The sequence below is a fragment of the Bombina bombina genome, chromosome 6 (assembly GCF_027579735.1).
Source record: "Bombina bombina isolate aBomBom1 chromosome 6, aBomBom1.pri, whole genome shotgun sequence".
Classification (NCBI taxonomy): Eukaryota; Metazoa; Chordata; class Amphibia; order Anura; family Bombinatoridae; genus Bombina; species Bombina bombina.
In genome coordinates, this window is record NC_069504.1 from 37,357,709 (window position 1) to 37,380,667 (window position 22,959).

The 22,959-nt window shown below is 37.9% G+C and overlaps 1 protein-coding gene across 1 annotated transcript in view; it reads left to right on the top strand.

Moving 5' to 3' along the window:
• Positions 1-22,959, top strand: part of STRIP2 (striatin interacting protein 2) — a 165,819-nt gene that overhangs the window by 102,863 nt on the left and 39,997 nt on the right. The window contains exon 12 of the mRNA XM_053716370.1: positions 11,001-11,101. Within this exon, the coding sequence (XP_053572345.1) occupies positions 11,001-11,101 (101 nt within the window). The remainder of the gene's footprint in view (positions 1-11,000; positions 11,102-22,959) is intronic.

Consider the following 22,959-nt stretch of genomic DNA (forward strand, 5'->3'; position numbering starts at 1 on the left):
GCTACAGTCAAGGCTGGAAACCTAACCAGACCTGGAACAAGGGCAAGTAGGCCAGAAAACCTGCTGCTGCCCCTAAGACAGCATGAAGTGAGGGCCCCCGATCCGGAAGCGGATCTAGTGGGGGGCAGACTCTCTCTCTTCGCCCAGGCTTGGGCAAGAGATGTCCAGGATCCCTGGGCGTTGGAGATCATATCTCAGGGATATCTTCTGGACTTCAAAGCTTCTCCTCCACAAGGGAGATTTCACCTTTCAAGGTTGTCAACAAACCAGATAAAGAAAGAGGCGTTTCTACGCTGTGTACAAGACCTTTTACTAATGGGAGTGATCCACCCAGTTCCGCGGTCGGAACACGGACAAGGGTTTTACTCAAATCTGTTTGTGGTTCCCAAAAAAGAGGGAACCTTCAGACCAATATTGGATTTAAAGATCCTAAACAAATTCCTAAGAGTTCCATCGTTCAAGATGGAAACTATTCGGACAATCTTACCCATGATCCAAAGAGGTCAGTACATGACCACAGTGGATTTAAAGGATGCCTACCTTAACATACCGATTCACAGAGAACATTACCGGTATCTAAGGTTTGCCTTCCTTGACAGGCATTACCAGTTTGTAGCTCTTCCCTTCGGGTTGGCTACGGCTCCAAGAATCTTTACAAAGGTGCTGGGCTCTCTTCTGGCGGTACTAAGACCGCGAGGAATTTCGGTAGCTCCGTACCTAGACGACATTCTGATACAAGCGTCAAGTCTCATACAGAGTTAGTACTGGCTTTTCTAAGGTCGCATGGGTGGAAAGTGAACGAGGAGAAGAGTTCTCTCTTACCACTCACAAGAGTTCCCTTCTTGGGGACTCTTATAGATTCTGTAGAAATGAAAATTTACCTGACAGAGGACAGGTTAACAAAGCTTCTAAATGCTTGCCGTGTCCTTCATTCCATTCAACACCCGTCAGTGGCTCAATGCATGGAGGTAATCGGCTTAATGGTAGCGGCAATGGACATAGTTCCTTTTGCACGCCTGCACCTCAGACCGCTGCAATTGTGCATGCTAAGTCAGTGGAATGGGGATTACTCAGATTTGTCCCCTACGCTGAATCTGGATCAGGAGACCAGAGATTCTCTTCTATGGTGGCTTTCTCGGCCGCATCTGTCCAGGGGGATGCCCTTCAGCAGACCAGACTGGACAATTGTAACTACAGACGCCAGCCTTCTAGGTTGGGGCGCTGTCTGGAATTCCCTGAAGGCTCAGGGATCATGGACTCAAGAGGAGAGTCTCCTTCCAATAAACATTCTGGAATTGAGAGCAGTTCTCAATGCCCTACTGGCTTGGCCTCAGTTAGCAACTCTGAGGTTTATCAGGTTTCAGTCGGACAACATCACGACTGTGGCTTACATCAACCATCAGGGAGGGACAAGAAGTTCCCTAGCGATGATGGAAGTATCAAAGATAATTCGCTGGGCAGAGTCTCACTCTTGCCACCTGTCAGCGATCCACATCCCAGGAGTGGACAACTGGGAGGCGGATTTCCTAAGTCGCCAGACTTTTCATCCGGGGGAGTGGGAACTTCATCCGGAGGTCTTTGCCCAAATACTTCGACGTTGGGGCAAACCAGATATGGATCTCATGGCGTCTCGCCAGAACGCCAAGCTTCCTCGTTACGGGTCCAGGTCCAGGGACCCGGGAGCGGTCCTGATAGATGCCTTGACAGCACCTTGGACCTTCAGGATGGCTTATGTGTTTCCACCATTCCCGATGCTTCCTCGTTTGATTGCAAGGATCAAACAGGAGAAAGCATCAGTGATTCTAATAGCGCCTGCGTGGCCACGCAGGACCTGGTATGCAGATCTAGTGGACATGTCATCCTGTCCACCTTGGTCTCTGCCTCTGAGACAGGACCTTCTAATTCAGGGTCCTTTCAAACATCAAAACCTAATTTCTCTGAAGCTGACTGCATGGAAATTGAACGCTTAATTTTATCAAAGCGTGGTTTTTCAGAGCCAGTAATTGATACCTTAATACAGGCGAGGAAACCTGTTACCAGGAAAATTTACCATAAGATATGGCGTAAATATTTACACTGGTGCGAATCCAAGGGTTACTCATGGAGTAAGGTTAGGATTCCTAGGATATTGTCTTTTCTACAAGAAGGTTTAGAAAAGGGTTTATCTGCTAGTTCGTTAAAGGGACAGATCTCAGCTCTGTCCATCCTTTTACACAAGCGTCTGTCAGAAGTTCCAGACGTTCAGGCCTTTTGTCAGGCTTTGGCCAGGATTAAGCCTGTGTTTAAATCTGTTGCTCCACCGTGGAGCTTAAACTTAGTTCTTAACGTTTTACAGGGTGTTCCGTTTGAACCCCTTCACTCCATTGATATCAAGCTGTTATCTTGGAAAGTTCTGTTTTTAATGGCTATTTCCTCGGCTCGTAGAGTCTCTGAATTATCAGCCTTACATTGTGATTCTCCGTATCTGATTTTTCATTCAGATAAGGTAGTTCTGCGTACTAAACCTGGGTTCTTACCTAAGGTAAAAGTTCCAGGAAGCGCTCAGACACTGCACTCGATGCGGCAAAAGGTTACCAGGAACCCTGCAGTGGCCTTCACGTAGAGAGTCACACCCCCTCCAATGCGTCGTAATGACGTCACAGCTTCACCCGACTGGTGCGAGGACAGGAACGTTCCACCTGCGCTCCAAATTCAATAAGTTATGTTAGTAGTCAGCGCACCCAGGTAGGTAAAGAAATGTAGAGAAATGATATTTGATCCAACTCTTTTATTTGTAACAAATCACATTACAAATGTTTAGGCATCAAAAATAATACGGCTGGCAGCTCAGGTCAGGTTAGGAAAAAACAAAAAGGTCAGACGCGTTTCTTAGTGCATTAAGCACATAATAAGCATTAGCTCCTTAGCTCCTCAGTGACCATTAGTGTGTACCCATAATTCTAAGGTTTATATGCACAGGTAAACTCCTCCTAGGTAATTGCCTAGCCAATTATATGTAAGCAAACAGGGCAAATATGGGGAAACTGCACATATAGGAAAAATTGGGTACACATTAGGGGGATTGTTAGAAATAACACGCTCAGTATACTGCAGTCCCAAAATAAAAAAAGTCAGAAAAAGACTTAATGTAAATATATATTATTTGATATCCATGATATACTGAAAAAAGTGTGGGACGGTGCAGTATTAGCATGTGTGTAATTATTTCTAAAAAAACAACAATTAAAGACACATTTCTTTAGATGCAGAATGTGATGAAAAATTTAAAGGTACAGCAATGAACAATTAAAATTAAAAAATTTTGAAAACGGTTTTGAAAAAATAATCATAAGTAAAGATTCAAATCAGGCTTACTATTGATCCACATACAGCTTAACATCCCACTCTGAGTTAAGACCAATTGGAATTCGAGTATCCAAATGAAAAATCCAAAAAACCTCTCTTTTACTGAGGGTTATCCCTCTATTACCCCCGCTGGGGTGTCTCGGGATACATTGGATACCCTGGAATGTCAAGAGGGAAATGTCAGAGTTATGACATTTTTTGAAATGTAAAGATATTGGGGTAGTGGACTCAGGGTCCTCTATAGAGCGTAAATGCTCAAGAAAGCGATCTTTCAAGGCACGTGTAGTTTGACCTACATATTGCCTTGAACAACCCTTGCATGTCAAAAGATAGATGACATAACAAGAATTACAAGTCATGTGTTCCCGAATTTGAAAACTCTTATCATTGGCAGAAGATACAAAGCTTGTCCCAAAAGAGGCATGAGAACAAGATTTGCACCTCCTGCTCCCACATTTGAAAAACCCTGGCTTAATTGAAAGCCAATTCTGTGTATGTGGTACTCGTGGCAACATGGAGGGAGAGAGAAGATTCCCTAGAGTTGGTGATTTGCGTGACACAAAGCAAGTGCCATCTCTTACAATGCTTTTAAGGCTCTCATCGGTATCTAAGATTGGTAACGCTCTCCTTACTATATCACAGATTTGCCCAAATTCAACACTATACGTAGTGATGAACTTGAGTTTATTGAAACCACTCATTTTGGTAGATTTTTCTGATTGGAAAAAAGTTTTCCTATCAAACTGATCTACTTCCTGTTTGGTCCGTTCAAGAAGGTCCTTAGAATAACCTCTCTCAATAAGTCTGGCTGTTAGTTCTGCAGAAAATTTTGAATAAGTCTGTTGATTGCTACAATTACGTTTAACCCTGATGTATTGGGACTTGGGTATGGAATTTATAGTATGTCTGGGATGACATGACCGGGCATTCAAAATAGTATTTCCTGCACTGGATTTGCGGAACAATTGTGTTTCTATAGTGGAGGTATGTAGGTTAGCACATAATTCGATGTCAAGAAATGAAATCGAAGATGTGTTTACCTCCATGGTGAATTTAAGATTCAACAAATTGTCCTGGAGATAGATTTGAAACTGTTCAAGAAGATCCATTGGGCCCTTCCAGATAAGAAGGATGTCGTCAATGTACCGACCATAATATTGAATGAAATGTCTGAAGGGGTTTCTATCTCCATAGACGTGGGACAGCTCCCACCAACCCATGTAAAGGTTGGCATAGGAGGGGGCAAATTTGGCCCCCATAGCCGTCCCACGCCTCTGGAGATAGAACTCCCCCTCAAACAAGAAAAAATTGTGTGTCAACAAATATTCCACAGCAGTCTTGATAAACAGCTTCAAATTCTCATCATAGTTTGAATAAGTATTAAAAAAAAATTCAATTGCTTGTATGCCCTGTTGATGTGGTATACAAGTATACAGTGAGGACACGTCAATGGTAACAAAAGTAAATTCTTTATGCCATTGAATGCTTTCAACCTGGCTAATAACATCTGACGTGTCCTTAATGTAACTTGTAAGGTTCAATACAAATGGTTGAAGATAGCCATCAATGAGTTCCGAAAGTGGTTCATTGAGGGATCCAATCCCTGCCACTATGGGTCTCCCTGGGGGGTTGGTACCTTGCTTATGGACCTTCGGCAAATAGTGAAAAATGGCCATAACCGGATGCTCAGTGTATAGAAAGTCAAAGTTAGATTGTTTGATAATTCCCTCATTCAATGCTGTAACCAATATGTTACGTAACTCAGATTTATAAAAGAAAATGGGATTAAATTTGAGCTTTTCATACACTGTAGTGTCCAACAATTGTCTATATGCCTCAGTTAGATATGCCTGCCGATCCAAAACAACAACCTTGCCCCCTTTATCAGAGTTACGTATGACTAACTCACAGTTAGCCTGTAGTTGCTTAATGGCAAAATGTTGTGCCTTAGACAAATTATCTTTATAGGGATTAAGAGCCCTACCAGACAATTTCTTTAACTCTTGTTCAACTGTTTTTTGGAAAACTTCAATGGCACTAGATCGTGCCTGGACAGGATAAAATTTTGATTTTCTCTTGAGCCTGGTGATATCCTGTACATCACCAGATGCCTGAACATCAGAGAAATCCAAATTCTCTCTATCTAGTGCCAAAAGATCTAATGCTGAACATTCATCTGAAAAATCAAAACCAAACTTTCTTTGAACATGTTTTTCCCCCACTTCTATACTCTGACTAGTTGAGCCCAAAAAATGCTTTTTAAGAACAATAGATCTAACAAATCTATTTAGATCAACTATTGTGTCAAATAGTTTAAAGTGTGACGTGGGGGAAAAACCAAGACCTAAGGATAGTACCTCTATCTGTGGTTTGGTAAGTACTGTGGAGGAAAGATTAATAACATTTTCAGTGTCTAAGCATATTTCTGAGATGGATTGGCCCTCCTCCTCTGTGGGTATCGACGAGACTTCGGTGTTAATGTCTCTGAGTCTTGGTGTTGGTCTGCGCGACCCTCCTCGGCCCCCTCTGCGTACTTTTTTCTGCGTACATGGGACTTCTGTTTTTTGACTGTGAAAGAGTGGGTATCACAACATCAGTACCAAGGGAAAAGGATCCAATTGCTGCAGTAGACTCTTTTATTAAACTTGTGGTCTCAGGATCAGAAGAGTCATAATCATACTCCGTGTCAGTGTCTGCAAACCTTACTTGCTTATTATCTGCATTTATATTTCTGGAATTCCTCCTATACTTTCTCCTAGTATCTGACACGGTCCACTTGTAAACTTTATTAAGTTCATAATCTTGCTTATCTCTAAGTATCTTTTGTTTCTTAAAGTGCCAGAGATCCTTTTTAAAATCAGTAATCACTTTATTAAGTTTATTGTCATATTTATTAAATTCAGGGTTTTCACTAAGTGGGCGCAAAAATGATTGCAGTTTTAATTTTTCAACAGTCAACTCTTGACGTAATGTCTTTTTAAATTCAATTATGAGATCAATTAGTGCCAAAGAACAAGTTGTCAAAACATTATTCCATTTTTCAATAAACACCTGATTAGTAACTTGGAAAGAAGGAAACTTCCTAATACGCAGCCCACGTGGTATACGCTGGGCTTTTTGATACATCTGAAAGCTCTTAATATCCAGTTCTATTCTGGTATCTCGTTTGAGCAAAGTATCCATCTTAAAAAACAGATTGTCCAAATTGGTGTTAGCCTCCTGTTCCATAATATCAGTATTGAACAAATCCTCACTGTCACTTATTTCATCAGCAAACTGCTGTAAAACATATCCCCCTGCTGCCATACCGTATACTGCAATAACAGATGCCTAACACTGTGTAAATATCAATTATGAAGCAATAACAATCTTCAGGGTGTGTCTACGGCTTACATCACATGCAGTCAATAATAATGCCTTGAAATCAGACTAGTGTCCGTGCAGCTTACCCTCCGATGCGGCGGAAAACAAACAGTCAAAAGTTCCAGGAAGCGCTCAGACACTGCACTCGATGCGGCAAAAGGTTACCAGGAACCCTGCAGTGGCCTTCACGTAGAGAGTCACTCCCCCTCCAATGCGTCGTAATGACGTCACAGCTTCACCCGACTGGTGCGAGGACAGGAACGTTCCACCTGCGCTCCAAATTCAATAAGTTATGTTAGTAGTCAGCGCACCCAGGTAGGTAAAGAAATGTAGAGAAATTATATTTGATCCAACTCTTTTATTTGTAACAAATCACATTACAAATGTTTAGGCATCAAAAATAATACGGCTGGCAGCTCAGGTCAGGTTAGGAAAAAACAAAAAGGTCAGACGCGTTTCTTAGTGCATTAAGCACATAATAAGCATTAGCTCCTCAGTGACCATTAGTGTGTACCCATAATTCCAAGGTTTATATGCACAGGTAAACTCCTCCTAGGTAATTGCCTAGCCAATTATATGTAAGCAAACAGGGCAAATATGGGGAAACTGGACATATAGGAAAAATTGGGTACACATTAGGGGGATTGTTAGAAATAACACGCTCAGTATACTGCAGTCCCAAAATAAAAAAAGTCAGAAAAAGACTTAATGTAAATATATATTATTTGATATCCATGATATACTGAAAAAAGTGTGGGATGGTTCAGTATTAGCATGTGTGTAATTATTTCTAAAAAACAACAATTAAAGACACATTTCTTTAGATGCAGAATGTGATGAAAAATTTAAAGGTACAGCAATGAACAATTAAAATTAAAAAAATTTGAAAACGGTTTTGAAAAAATAATCATAAGTAAAGATTCAAATCAGGCTTACTATTGATCCACATACAGCTTAACATCCCACTCTGAGTTAAGACCAATTGGAATTCGAGTATCCAAATGAAAAATCCAAAAAACCTCTCTTTTACTGAGGGTTATCCCTCTATTACCCCCTCTGTAGTGTCTCGGGATACATTGGATACCCTGGAATGTCAAGAGGGAAATGTCAGAGTTATGACATTTTTTGAAATGTAAAGATATTGGGGTAGTGGACTCAGGGTCCTCTATAGAGCGTAAATGCTCAAGAAAGCGATCTTTCAAGGCACGTGTAGTTTGACCTACATATTGCCTAAACATTTGTAATGTGATTTGTTACAAATAAAAGAGTTGGATCAAATATCATTTCTCTACATTTCTTTACCTACCTGGGTGCGCTGACTACTAACATAACTTCTTACCTAAGGTAGTCACTAACAAGAATATCAATCAAGAGATTGTTGTTCCATCATTGTGTCCTAACCCTTCCTCAAAGAAGGAACGACTTCTGCACAATCTAGATGTAGTCCGTGCCCTGAAATTTTATTTACAGGCAACTAAAGATTTTCGACAAACTTCTTCCCTGTTTGTCGTTTATTCTGGACAGAGGAGAGGTCAAAAAGCATCTGCTACCTCTCTATCCTTTTGGCTTCGTAGCATAATACGTTTAGCCTATGAGACTGCTGGACAGCAACCTCCTGAAAGGATTACAGCTCATTCTACTAGAGCTGTGGCTTCCACTTGGGCCTTTAAGAACGAGGCCTCTGTTGAACAGATTTGCAAGGCTGCAACTTGGTCTTCTCTTCATACTTTTTCCAAATTTTACAAATTTGACACTTTTGCTTCTTCGGAGGCTGTTTTTGGGAGAAAGGTTCTTCAGGCAGTGGTTCCTTCCGTATAGAGATCCTGCCTGTCCCTCCCGTCATCCGTGTACTTAGCTTTGGTATTGGTATCCCATAAGTAATGATGACCCGTGGACTGACTACACTTAACAGGAGAAAACATAATTTATGCTTACCTGATAAATTCCTTTCTCCTGTAGTGTAGTCAGTCCACGGCCCGCCCTGTTTTTTAAGGCAGGTCTAAATTTTTTAATTATACTCCAGTCACCACTGCACCCTATAGTTTCTCCTTTCTCGTTTGGTTCCTGGTCGAATGACTGGGTGTGACGTAGAGGGGAGGAGCTATATAGCAGCTCTGCTTGGGTGATCCTCTTGCACTTCCTGTTGGGGAGGAGTTAATATCCCATAAGTAATGATGACCCGTGGACTGACTACACTACAGGAGAAAGGAATTTATCAGGTAAGCATAAATTATGTTTTTGCAACATTACAGGGAGTGCAGAATTATTAGGCAAGTTGTATTTTTGAGGATTAATTTTATTATTGAACAACAACCATGTTCTCAATGAACCCAAAAAACTCATTAATATCAAAGCTGAATAGTTTTGGAAGTAGTTTTTAGTCTGTTTTTAGTTATAGCTATTTTAGGGGGATATCTGTGTGTGCAGGTGACTATTACTGTTCATAATTATTAGGCAACTTAACAAAAAACAAATATATACCCATTTCAATTATTTATTTTTACCAGTGAAACCAATATAACATCTCAACATTCACAAATATACATTTCTGACATTCAGAAACAAAACAAAAACAAATCAGTGACCAATATAGCCACCTTTGTTTGCAAGGACACTCAAAAGCCTGCCATCCATGGATTCTGTCAGTGTTTTGATCTGTTCACCATCAACATTGCGTGCATCAGCAACCACAGCCTCCCAGACACTGTTCAGAGAGGTGTACTGTTTTCCCTCCTTGTAAATCTCACATTTGATGATGGACCACAGGTTCTCAATGGGGTTCAGATCAGGTGAACAAGGAGGCCATGTCATTAGATTTTCTTCTTTTATACCCTTTCTTGCCAGCCACGCTGTGGAGTACTTGGACGCGTGTGATGGAGCATTGTCCTGCATGAAAATCATGTTTTTCTTGAAGGATGCAGACTTTTTCCTGTACCACTGCTTGAAGAAGGTGTCTTCCAGAAACTGGCAGTAGGACTGGGAGTTGAGCTTGACTCCATCCTCAACCCGAAAAGGCCCCACAAGCTCATCTTTGATGATACCAGCCCAAACCAGTACTCCACCTCCACCTTGCTGGCGTCTGAGTCGGACTGGAGCTCTCTGCCCTTTACCAATCCAGCCACGGGCCCATCCATCTGGCCCATCAAGACTCACTCTCATTTCATCAGTCCATAAAACCTTACAAAAATCAGTCTTGAGATATTTCTTGGCCCAGTTTTGACGTTTCAGCTTGTGTGTCTTGTTCAGTGGTGGTCGTCTTTCAGCCTTTCTTACCTTGGCCATGTCTCTGAGTATTGCACACCTTGTGCTTTTGGGCACTCCAGTGATGTTGCAGCTCTAAAATATGGCCAAACTGGTGGCAAGTGGCATCTTGGCAGCTGCACGCTTGACTTTTCTCAGTTCATGGGCAGTTATTTTGCGCCTTGGTTTTTCCACACGTTTCTTGCGACCCTGTTGACTATTTTGAATGAAACGCTTGATTGTTCGATGATCACGCTTCAGAAGCTTTGCAATTTTAAGTGTGCTGCATCCCTCTGCAAGATATCTCACTATTTTTTACTTTTCTGAGCCTGTCAAGTCCTTCTTTTGACCCATTTTGCCAAAGGAAAGGAAGTTGCCTAATAATTATGCACACCTGATATAGGGTGTTGATGTCATTAGACCACACCCCTTCTCATTACAGAGATGCACATCACCTAATGTGCTTAATTGGTAGTAGGCTTTCGAGCCTATACAGCTTGGAGTAAGACAACATGCATAAAGAGGATGATGTGGTCAAAATACTCATTTGCCTAATAATTCTGCACTCCCTGTATTTGTAGATTTGTTATACAATGTTGCAAAACACGGCTGCCATAGAATTACTAAAGACACGTGCACACTTCTGAGCCTACCTAGTTTTACTCTTCAATAAAAGATACCAAGAGAATGAAGCAAATTTGATAACAGAAGTAAATTGGAAAGTTGTATAAAATCACATGCTCTATCTGAATCATGAAAGTTTATTTTTTACTTTGCTGTCCCTTTAAATGAAAAGCATATTGGATTCCTTTGAGGATGTATTTCTATGAATGGTAATGTAAATTATGCTGAAAGGGTCTGTCTTCATAACAAAGCTTCCAAAATATTTCTTGGGTGGCTTTATAATTATTAAAATTTAATGAAAGGTTTGTGATTAATAAAACTTTTTCAACCTCGTAGTAGTTTTGAAAAATATTTTATTAAAAAAAATCTAAAAAACATAAGCTTATTAAGGTAAAGTTCTGAAACTCTCACTTCTCCCACCCCTACAGTTTGAATACGTATCTCAGCACCTCGTGTTTGCCAACTGCATCCCACTGATCCTGAAATTTTTCAACCAAAATATCATGTCTTACATCTGCGCCAAGAACAGGTGAGGTTGACACTTGGACTGACATTTCCTTCAGCTGTTTAAGGTGCCTGGTTGTTATAAGCCTGTCCCCACTGCCTTTAATCATTTTTAAGTTTAGAAGTTCTCAGTAGCGCAGTGCAGAATATGGGTCTGGGTAGCAGAAGTGTTCTGACTATAGGAGGTAATGCAAGTAGCAGAGTAATAAGGAACAATCTTCTTTCATTGCATGCTGAGGGTGAGAGTCCACAACATCATGTTTGAGAATTCCCCTCCTGACCACTAAGAGGAGACAAAAGATACTGCAGCTCACCAGAGCTTTAAATCCCTTCCACTTCCCTAAATCCTCAGTCATTTTTTTTTTTTTGCCTCCTTGATGGAGTGAGATGAAAGTTGAAGTGGAGATCTACTTGTTGTTAAGAGTTGATCTCTAACCAATCTGAAGCCCAATTTCTCCTCGCATTACCCTGTCAGTCAGAGAGGTAGATAAGGAGTTATCAGCCAGGCAGTGACAGATCCTTTCTCAGTGGGAAATGCCAAAGGCCTCCCAGGTGAACTGTGGATTCATCCGCCATTCCCCTGGTCTACATTGAGCTGCCCCTTGTGGGAACCACAACCCTCCCCAGGTGAAATGTAAATGAATCCCCCAATCCACTGGCTTGTAGATGTTGTTACTTGTTTAGATCTTTGCTATTGGGCTTGCACTGCCTACGATGGGCTCATCTACTGGAAGCAAGTTTCTGTAGCTCAGGTAAGCATGGTGGACAAAGGTGCTGACAGGTAAATACTTTGCACCTTCATATCCCACCGGCTATTTGTATGAACATGTACACATGATTCCTATAGTGTGGGGACATATATTTATACACTATACTCCTTACATTAGACATTTATTAGCATGTTGGGCACTGTTTTATGTTTGTTCTAATGAGGTTACGGTCTCCTAGGTTGTCTTTAGTGCTCTCAGAAGTTACTGCAGATCTTTACCTGTACTAAAATTCTGTTATTTCTTCAGCTTTAGCGCTCACAGTGGAGACATTTTTTTTATAAATTTGAGTGCACAGATGCGCTTCTCTAAAGGAGAGCTGAGGAGAACCCATAGGAGAATTACATGGAGAATTCTCCTTGCGCTTGATAAATCTTGCCCCAGGTAGATACCTTTTCAGTGCGCCCTTCTTTAAAGCCTTTCCTGCTCCTGTGGTTCTGTAACCATCTCATTGTGTTAGGGAATTTCTCAGGACTGGGGGAGGTGGTGAGATACTCTGTTTATATCAGAGCTTTTTCTTTAGTTGGGGTATCATTTTACCTAAACCTTTGTTTAATGTGTTACTTATAGCCTTTACTGTTAGTTTTTATTTTCCTGCGCTTATTTGACAGTACTTTATTATTTCCTTGTTACTGTTTTCTTTCATACTGGTGGAGAGAGTCCACGATCCATTACTCCTGGGAATTACTCTTCTCTACCACTAGGAGAAGGCAAAGACTCCCAAATCCCAAGAGCCCTATAAAAACCCTCCCACCTCACAGGTTCCTTCGCTGGAGGCAGTTGAAGAATGAAGATGTGCATTTGATTCTACAGAGAGAGAGAGGAGTTATCAGTCTGTTGAGGCCCGTTTTCCCCAAAAAGTACACTGTGTGTCAAAGGGATCTATATGGGTATGGTTGTTGGCTCTTTTTTTCACTTTATGGGAAAATTTGTTACAGATCTCCATAATTGGACGCAGGGACTTGTCTTTTGCCGCCTTCTATGGAACTGCAATATACTCCTAAATTAAATTTTAAGTGCATTTAATAAAAATTAGAAATGTTTTTTGTTTGTGGGGTTGTGAATTTAGTTTTTCAGTGAAAAAAAATGTTTCTAAATTCCACCCTTTATGTCTTATTACTCGTGGACTCTACAGTTTGGGTAATATTTCCCAGGAGTAATGGATCGTGGACTCTCACCACTTGTATGAAAGAAAACAAATGTATGCTTATGTGTGGGAAAGATACACCAAGAGCTTTTATACCCTCCACCTCCCTCTATAACTCAGTTTATCGTATCGCCGAGCAAAGGAAAGGTGATCAGAAAGGTATGAAAGGCACAGCAGGATAGGAAGAGGCGCAGATAAAAACTGCTGCCAAAAAGGAAACATTGAACTTCTTGAACCTTTAAAAACGAAAGTAGAAACTGATCTGGTGGAATGGGCTGCAATACTTTTAGGGGGCAAATTCACCGCCACCAAGTAAGCTTTGTGAATAGCCTGTTTTAAGCAAGAAGCTCGATTAGCAGCAGTAACCGTTTGTCCTCTACAAGAACCAGAAAAATAGAGAAACAAATGACTGACTGAAATATTAAGTCGCCTGTAAATACAATTTTAAGGCCCTAAAAACATCTAGGTTGTGTAGAAATTTCTCTTTAGAATTTGAAGGATTAGGATCTAAAGAAGGGACTACAATTTGTTGATTTATTTCTATGGTGGTGATAGTCCACAAAAATCCTTACTTGTGGGAATTCATCTCCTGGCCACCAGGGGGAGGCAAAGACACCCCACCACCAAGCTTTAATATCCATCCTACTTCCGTCTCTCTCTCCCAGTAGCCTCGTCATTTATTGAAGATTCTCTGAGATATTAATCCTTCATTTCTGTCAATGGATAGTTCTTGGAAGAAAGGGATTTAGCAGAGTACTGGCTGTGCAGTGTAAATCTTCTCCGTGGAGTGGTGGTCACAAGCCTGCAACAGGGGTGGCTGGGATAGTTCCTTTAGCCTGTGAGAGGATACTGCAGTATTTTACATATCTTGCACTACTGCTATTTATTGCCGTGCAATGTTATACTTTACTTGTGAGCGGATACTGCAGTATTTTACATATCTTGTACTACTGCTATTTATTGCTGTGCAATGTTATACTTTACTTGTGAGAGGTTACTGCAGTATTTTACATATCTTGCACTACTGCTATTTATTGCCGTGCAATGTTATACTTTACTTGTGAGCGGATACTGCAGTATTTTACATATCTTGTACTACTGCTATTTATTGCTGTGCAATGTTATACTTTACTTGTGAGCGGATACTGCAGTATTTTACATATCTTGTACTACTGCTATTTATTGCTGTACAATGTTATACTTTACTTGTGAGCGGATACTGCAGTATTTTACATAACTTGCACTACTGCTATTTATTGCTGTACAATGTTATACTTTACTTGTGAGCGGATACTGCAGTATTTTACATATCTTGCACTACTGCTATTTATTGCTGTACAATGTTATACTTTACTTGTGAGCGGATACTGCAGTATTTTACATATCTTGTACTACTGCTATTTATTGCTGTGCAATGTTATACTTTACTTGTGAGAGGATACTGCAGTATTTTACATATCGTGTACTACTGCTATTTATTGCTGTGTAATGTTATACTTTACTTGTGAGAGGATACTGCAGTATTTTACATATCGTGTACTACTGCTATTTATTGCTGTGCAATGTTATACTTTACTTGTGAGAGGATACTGCAGTATTTTACATATCTTGTACTACTGCTATTTATAGCTGTGTAATGTTATACTTTACTTGTGAGCGGATACTGCACTATTTTACATATCTTGTACTACTGCTATTTATTGCTGTGTAATGTTATACTTTACTTGTGAGCGGATACTGCAGTATTTTACATATCTTGTACTACTGCTATTTATTGCTGTGCAATGTTATACTTTACTTGTGAGAGGATACTGCAGTATTTTACATATCTTGCACTACTGCTATTTATTGCTGTGCAATGTTATACTTTACTTGTGAGAGGATACTGCAGTATTTTACATATCTTGTACTACTGCTATTTATTGCTGTGCAATGTTATACTTTACTTGTGAGAGGATACTGCAGTATTTTACATATCTTGTACTACTGCTATTTATTGCTGTACAATGTTATACTTTACTTGTGAGAGGATACTGCAGTATTTTACATATCTTGTACTACTGCTATTTATTGCTGTACAATGTGATACTTGTGAGCGGATACTGCAGTATTTTACATATCTTGCACTACTGCTATTTATTGCTGTGCAATGTTATACTTGTGAGCGGATACTGCAGTATTTTACATATCTTGTACTACTGCTATTTATTGCTGTGCAATGTTATACTTTACTTGTGAGCGGATACTGCAGTATTTTACATATCTTGTACTACTGCTATTTATTGCTGTACAATGTTATACTTTACTTGTGAGCGGATACTGCAGTATTTTACATATCTTGTACTACTGCTATTTATTGCTGTACAATGTGATACTTGTGAGCGGATACTGCAGTATTTTACATATCTTGCACTACTGCTATTTATTGCTGTGCAATGTTATACTTGTGAGCGGATACTGCAGTATTTTACATATCTTGTACTACTGCTATTTATTGCTGTACAATGTTATACTTTACTTGTGAGCGGATACTGCAGTATTTTACATATCTTGCACTACTGCTATTTATTGCTGTGCAATGTTATACTTGTGAGCGGATACTGCAGTATTTTACATAACTTGCACTACTGCTATTTATTGCTGTACAATGTTATACTTTACTTGTGAGCGGATACTGCAGTATTTTACATATCTTGTACTACTGCTATTTATTGCTGTACAATGTGATACTTGTGAGCGGATACTGCAGTATTTTACATATCTTGTACTACTGCTATTTATTGCTGTGCAATGTTATACTTTACTTGTGAGCGGATACTGCAGTATTTTACATATCTTGTACTACTGCTATTTATTGCTGTGCAATGTTATACTTTACTTGTGAGCGGATACTGCAGTATTTTACATATCTTGCACTACTGCTATTTATTGCTGTGCAATGTTATACTTTACTTGTGAGAGGATACTGCAGTATTTTACATATCGTGTACTACTGCTATTTATTGCTGTGTAATGTTATACTTTACTTGTGAGAGGATACTGCAGTATTTTACATATCGTGTACTACTGCTATTTATTGCTGTGCAATGTTATACTTTACTTGTGAGAGGATACTGCAGTATTTTACATATCTTGTACTACTGCTATTTATTGCTGTACAATGTTATACTTTACTTGTGAGAGGATACTGCAGTATTTTACATATCTTGTACTACTGCTATTTATTGCTGTACAATGTGATACTTGTGAGCGGATACTGCAGTATTTTACATATCTTGTACTACTGCTATTTATTGCTGTGTAATGTTATACTTTACTTGTGAGCGGATACTGCAGTATTTTACATATCTTGTACTACTGCTATTTATTGCTGTACAATGTTATACTTTACTTGTGAGCGGATACTGCAGTATTTTACATATCTTGTACTACTGCTATTTATTGCTGTGTAATGTTATACTTTACTTGTGAGCGGATACTGCAGTATTTTACATATCTTGTACTACTGCTATTTATTGCTGTACAATGTGATACTTGTGAGCGGATACTGCAGTATTTTACATATCTTGTACTACTGCTATTTATTGCTGTGTAATGTTATACTTTACTTGTGAGCGGATACTGCAGTATTTTACATATCTTGTACTACTGCTATTTATTGCTGTGCAATGTTATACTTTACTTGTGAGAGGATACTGCAGTATTTTACATATCTTGTACTACTGCTATTTATTGCTGTGCAATGTTATACTTTACTTGTGAGCGGATACTGCAGTATTTTACATATCTTGTACTACTGCTATTTATTGCTGTACAATGTGATACTTGTGAGCGGATACTGCAGTATTTTACATATCTTGTACTACTGCTATTTATTGCTGTGTAATGTTATACTTTACTTGTGAGCGGATACTGCAGTATTTTACATATCTTGTACTACTGCTATTTATTGCTGTACAATGTTATACTTTACTTGTGAGAGGATACTGCAGTATTTTACATATCTTGTACTACTGCTATTTATTGCTGTGCAATGTTATACTTTACTTGTGAGCGGATACTGCAGTATTTTACATATCTTGCACTACTGCTATTTATTGCTGTGCAATGTTATACTTTACTTGTGAGCGGATACTGCAGTATTTTACATATCTTGTACTACTGCTATTTATTGCTGTGCAATGTTATACTTTACTTGTGAGAGGATACTGCAGTATTTTATATATCTTGTACTACTGCTATTTATTGCTGTGCAATGTTATACTTTACTTGTGAGAGGATACTGCAGTATTTTACATATCGTGTACTACTGCTATTTATTGCTGTGTAATGTTATACTTTACTTGTGAGCGGATACTGCAGTATTTTACATATCTTGTACTACTGCTATTTATTGCTGTACAATGTTATACTTTACTTGTGAGCGGATACTGCAGTATTTTACATATCTTGTACTACTGCTATTTATTGCTGTGCAATGTTATACTTTACTTGTGAGAGGATACTGCAGTATTTTACATATCTTGTATTACTGCTATTTATTGCTGTACAATGTTATACTTTACTTGTGAGAGGATACTGCAGTATTTTACATATCTTGTACTACTGCTATTTATTGCTGTACAATGTGATACTTGTGAGCAGATACTGCAGTATTTTACATATCTTGTACTACTGCTATTTATTGCTGTGTAATGTTATACTTTACTTGTGAGCGGATACTGCAGTATTTTACATATCTTGTACTACTGCTATTTATTGCTGTGTAATGTTATACTTTACTTGTGAGCGGATACTGCAGTATTTTACATATCTTGTACTACTGCTATTTATTGCTGTGTAATGTTATACTTTACTTGAGAGCGGATACTGCAGTATTTTACATATCTTGTACTACTGCTATTTATTGCTGTGTAATGTTATACTTTACTTGTGAGAGGTTACTGCAGTATTTTACATATCGTGTACTACTGCTATTTATTGCTGTGCAATGTTATACTTTACTTGTGAGAGGATACTGCAGTATTTTACATATCGTGTACTACTGCTATTTATTGCTGTGCAATGTTATACTTGTGAGCGGATACTGCAGTATTTTACATATTGTGTACTACTGCTATTTATTGCTGTGCAATGTTATACTTTACTTGTGAGCGGATACTGCAGTATTTTACATATCTTGTACTACTGCTATTTATTGCTGTACAATGTTATACTTTACTTGTGAGCGGATACTGCAGTATTTTACATATCTTGTACTACTGCTATTTATTGCTGTACAATGTTATACTTTACTTGTGAGCGGATTCTGCAGTATTTTACATATCTTGTACTACTGCTATTTATTGTTGTGCAATGTTATACTTTACTTGTGAGAGGTTACTGCAGTATTTTACATATCTTGTACTATTGCTATTTATTGCTGTGTAATGTTATACTTTACTTGTGAGAGGTTACTGCAGTATTTTACATATCTTGTACTACTGCTATTTATTGCTGTACAATGTTATACTTTACTTGTGAGCGGATACTGCAGTATTTTACATATCTTGTACTACTGCTATTTATTGCTGTACAATGTTATACTTGTGAGCGGATACTGCAGTATTTTACATATCTTGTACTACTGCTATTTATTGCTGTGTAATTTTATACTTTACTTGTGAGCGGATACTGCAGTATTTTACATATCTTGTACTACTGCTATTTATTGCTGTGCAATGTTATACTTTACTTGTGAGCGGATACTGCAGTATTTTACATTTCTTGTACTACTGCTATTTATTGCTGTGTAATGTTATACTTTACTTGTGAGAGGTTACTGCAGTATTTTACATATCTTGTACTACTGCTATTTATTGTTGTGCAATGTTATACTTTACTTGTGAGAGGTTACTGCAGTATTTTACATATCTTGTACTACTGCTATTTATTGCTGTGCAATGTTATACTTTACTTGTGAGAGGATACTGCAGTATTTTACATATTGTGTACTACTGCTATTTATTGCTGTGCAATGTTATACTTTACTTGTGAGAGGATACTGCAGTATTTTACATATTGTGTACTACTGCTATTTATTGCTGTGCAATGTTATACTTTACTTGTGAGAGGATACTGCAGTATTTTACATATCTTGTACTACTGCTATTTATTGCTGTACAATGTGATACTTGTGAGCGGATACTGCAGTATTTTACATATCTTGTACTACTGCTATTTATTGCTGTACAATGTTATACTTTACTTGTGAGCGGATACTGCAGTATTTTACATATCTTGTACTACTGCTATTTATTACTGTGTAATGTTATACTTTACTTGTGAGCGGATACTGCAGTATTTTACAAATCTTGTACTACTGCTATTTATTGCTGTGTAATGTTATACTTTACTTGTGAGAGGATACTGCAGTGTTTTACATATCTTGTACTACTGCTATTTATTGCTGTGCAATGTTATACTTTACTTGTGAGAGGATACTGCAGTATTTTACATATCTTGCACTACTGCTATTTATTGCTGTGCAATGTTATACTTTACTTGTGAGAGGATACTGCAGTATTTTACATATCGTGTACTACTGCTATTTATTGCTGTGCAATGTTATACTTTACTTGTGAGCGGATACTGCAGTATTTTACATATTGTGTACTACTGCTATTTATTGCTGTGCAATGTTATACTTTACTTGTGAGAGGTTACTGCAGTATTTTACATATCTTGCACTACTGCTATTTATTGCTGTGTAATGATATACTTTACTTGTGAGCGGATACTGCAGTATTTTACATATCTTGTACTACTGCTATTTATTGCTGTACAATGTTATACTTTACTTGTGAGCGGATACTGCAGTATTTTACATATCTTGTACTACTGCTATTTATTGCTGTACAATGTTATACTTTACTTGTGAGCGGATACTGCAGTATTTTACATATCTTGTACTACTGCTATTTATTGCTGTGTAATGTTATACTTTACTTGTGAGCGGATACTGCAGTATTTTACATATCTTGTACTACTGCTATTTATTGTTGTGCAACGTTATACTTTACTTGTGAGAGGTTACTACAGTATTTTACATATCTTGTACTACTGCTATTTATTGCTGTGTAATGTTATACTTTACTTGTGAGAGGTTACTGCAGTATTTTACATATCTTGTACTACTGCTATTTATTGCTGTGTAATGTTATACTTTACTTGTGAGCGGATACTGCAGTATTTTACATATCTTGTACTACTGCTATTTATTGCTGTGTAATGTTATACTTTACTTGTGAGCGGATACTGCAGTATTTTACATATCTTGTACTACTGCTATTTATTGCTGTGCAATGTTATACTTTACTTGTGAGCGGATACTGCAGTATTTTACATATCTTGTACTACTGCTATTTATTGCTGTGTAATGTTATACTTTACTTGTGAGCGGTTACTGCAGTATTTTACATATCTTGTACTACTGCTATTTATTGTTGTGCAATGCTATACTTTACTTGTGAGAGGTTACTGCAGTATTTTACATATCTTGTACTACTGCTATTTATTGCTGTGCAATGTTATACTTTACTTGTGAGAGGATACTGCAGTATTTTACATATTGTGTACTACTGCTATTTATTGCTGTGTAATGTTATACTTTACTTGTGAGAGGATACTGTAGTATTTTACATATCTTGTACTAATGCTATTTATTGCTGTACAATGTTATACTTTACTTGTGAGCGGATACTGCAGTATTTTACATATCTTGTACTACTGCTATTTATTGCTGTACAATGTTATACTTTACTTGCGAGCGGATACTGCAGTATTTTACATATCTTGTACTACTGCTATTTATTGCTGTACAATGTTATACTTTACTTGCGAGCGGATACTGCAGTATTTTACATATCGTGTACTACTGCTATTTATTGCTGTACAATGTTGTACTTTACTTGTGAGCGGATACTGCAGTATTTTACATATCTTGTACTACTGCTATTTATTGCTGTGTAATGTTATACTTTACTTGTTAGCGGATACTGCAGTATTTTACATATCTTGTACTACTGCTATTTATTGCTGTACAATGTTATACTTTACTTGTGAGCGGATACTGCAGTATTTTACATATCTTGTACTACTGCTATTTATTGCTGTGTAATGTTATACTTTACTTGTGAGCGGATACTGCAGTATTTTACATATCTTGTACTACTGCTATTTATTGCTGTGTAATGTTATACTTTACTTGTGAGCGGATACTGCAGTATTTTACATATCGTGTACTACTGCTATTTATTGCTGTGCAATGTTATACTTTACTTGTGAGAGGATACTGCAGTATTTTACACATCGTGTACTACTGCTATTTATTGCTGTGCAATGTTATACTTTACTTTTGAGAGGATACTGCAGTATTTTACATAACTTGCACTACTGCTATTTATTGCTGTGCAATGTTATACTTTACTTGTGAGCGGATACTGCAGTATTTTACATATCTTGTACTACTGCTATTTATTGCTGTGTAATGTTATACTTTACTTGTGAGCGGATACTGCAGTATTTTACATATCTTGTACTACTGCTATTTATTGCTGTACAATGTGATACTTGTGAGCGGATACTGCAGTATTTTACATATCTTGTACTACTGCTATTTATTGCTGTGTAATGTTATACTTTACTTGTGAGAGGATACTGCAGTATTTTACATATCTTGTACTACTGCTATTTATTGCTGTGCAATGTTATACTTTACTTGTGAGCGGATACTGCAGTATTTTACATATCTTGTACTACTACTATTTATTGCTGTGCATTGTTATACTTTACTTGTGAGAGGATACTGCAGTATTTTACATATCTTGTACTACTGCTATTTATTGCTGTGTAATGTTATACTTTACTTGTGAGAGGTTACTGCAGTATTTTACATATCTTGTACTACTGCTATTTATTGCTGTACAATGTTATACTTGTGAGAGGATACTGCTGTATTTTATATATCTTGTACTACTGCTATTTATTGATGTGCAATGTTATACTTTACTTGTGAGAGGTTACTGCAGTATTTTACATATCTTGTACTACTGCTATTTATTGCTGTGTAATGTTATACTTTACTTGTGAGAGGATACTGCAGTATTTTACATATCTTGTACTACTGCTATTTATTGCTTTGTAATGTTATACTTTACTTGTGAGCGGATACTGCAGTATTTTACATATCTTGTACTACTGCTATTTATTGCTGTGCAATGTTATACTTTACTTGTGAGAGGATACTGCAGTATTTACATATCTTGTACTACTGCTATTTATTGCTGTGCAATGTTATACTTTACTTGTGAGCAATTATTTTTTTAGGTGTGTGGCTTGCTCGTTTGCGGCCCATATATATATATATATATATATATATATATATATATATATATATACACACACACACACACACACTTACTTATTTTTGCGGCTGATGCAAAGTTTTGTAAGGTCATTAGGTCAGAGCAGGACAAACATGCTTTACAAGGGGATCTGCAAAAATTAGAAGTATGGGCAGGTAAATGGAATATGATAATTAAAACAGGAAAATGCAAGGTTCTACATTTTGGAGGTAAAAATAAGCAGGCAGTGTATTATTTAAATGGAATAAGACTTAGCCAAACAAAGGAGGAAAAGGATTTGAGAGTAGTAATTGATAACAAGCTAAAGATGGGTGCACAATGCAGGGCAGCGGCTTCTAAGGATAATAAGCATAGCATGTATTAAAAGAGGCATTGTTGCAAGGGAGGAAAGCATAATTCTGTCACTCTATAAATCCCTGGTAAGACCTCACCCTGAGTATGGAGTGCAGTTCTGGGGATTGATCTCAAAAAGAGACATTGCAAGTTCAGAGAATGGCCACAAAGCTAATAAGGGGAATGGAGAATTAAAGTTATGAGGAGAGGTTAGACAAACTGGGTCTGTTTT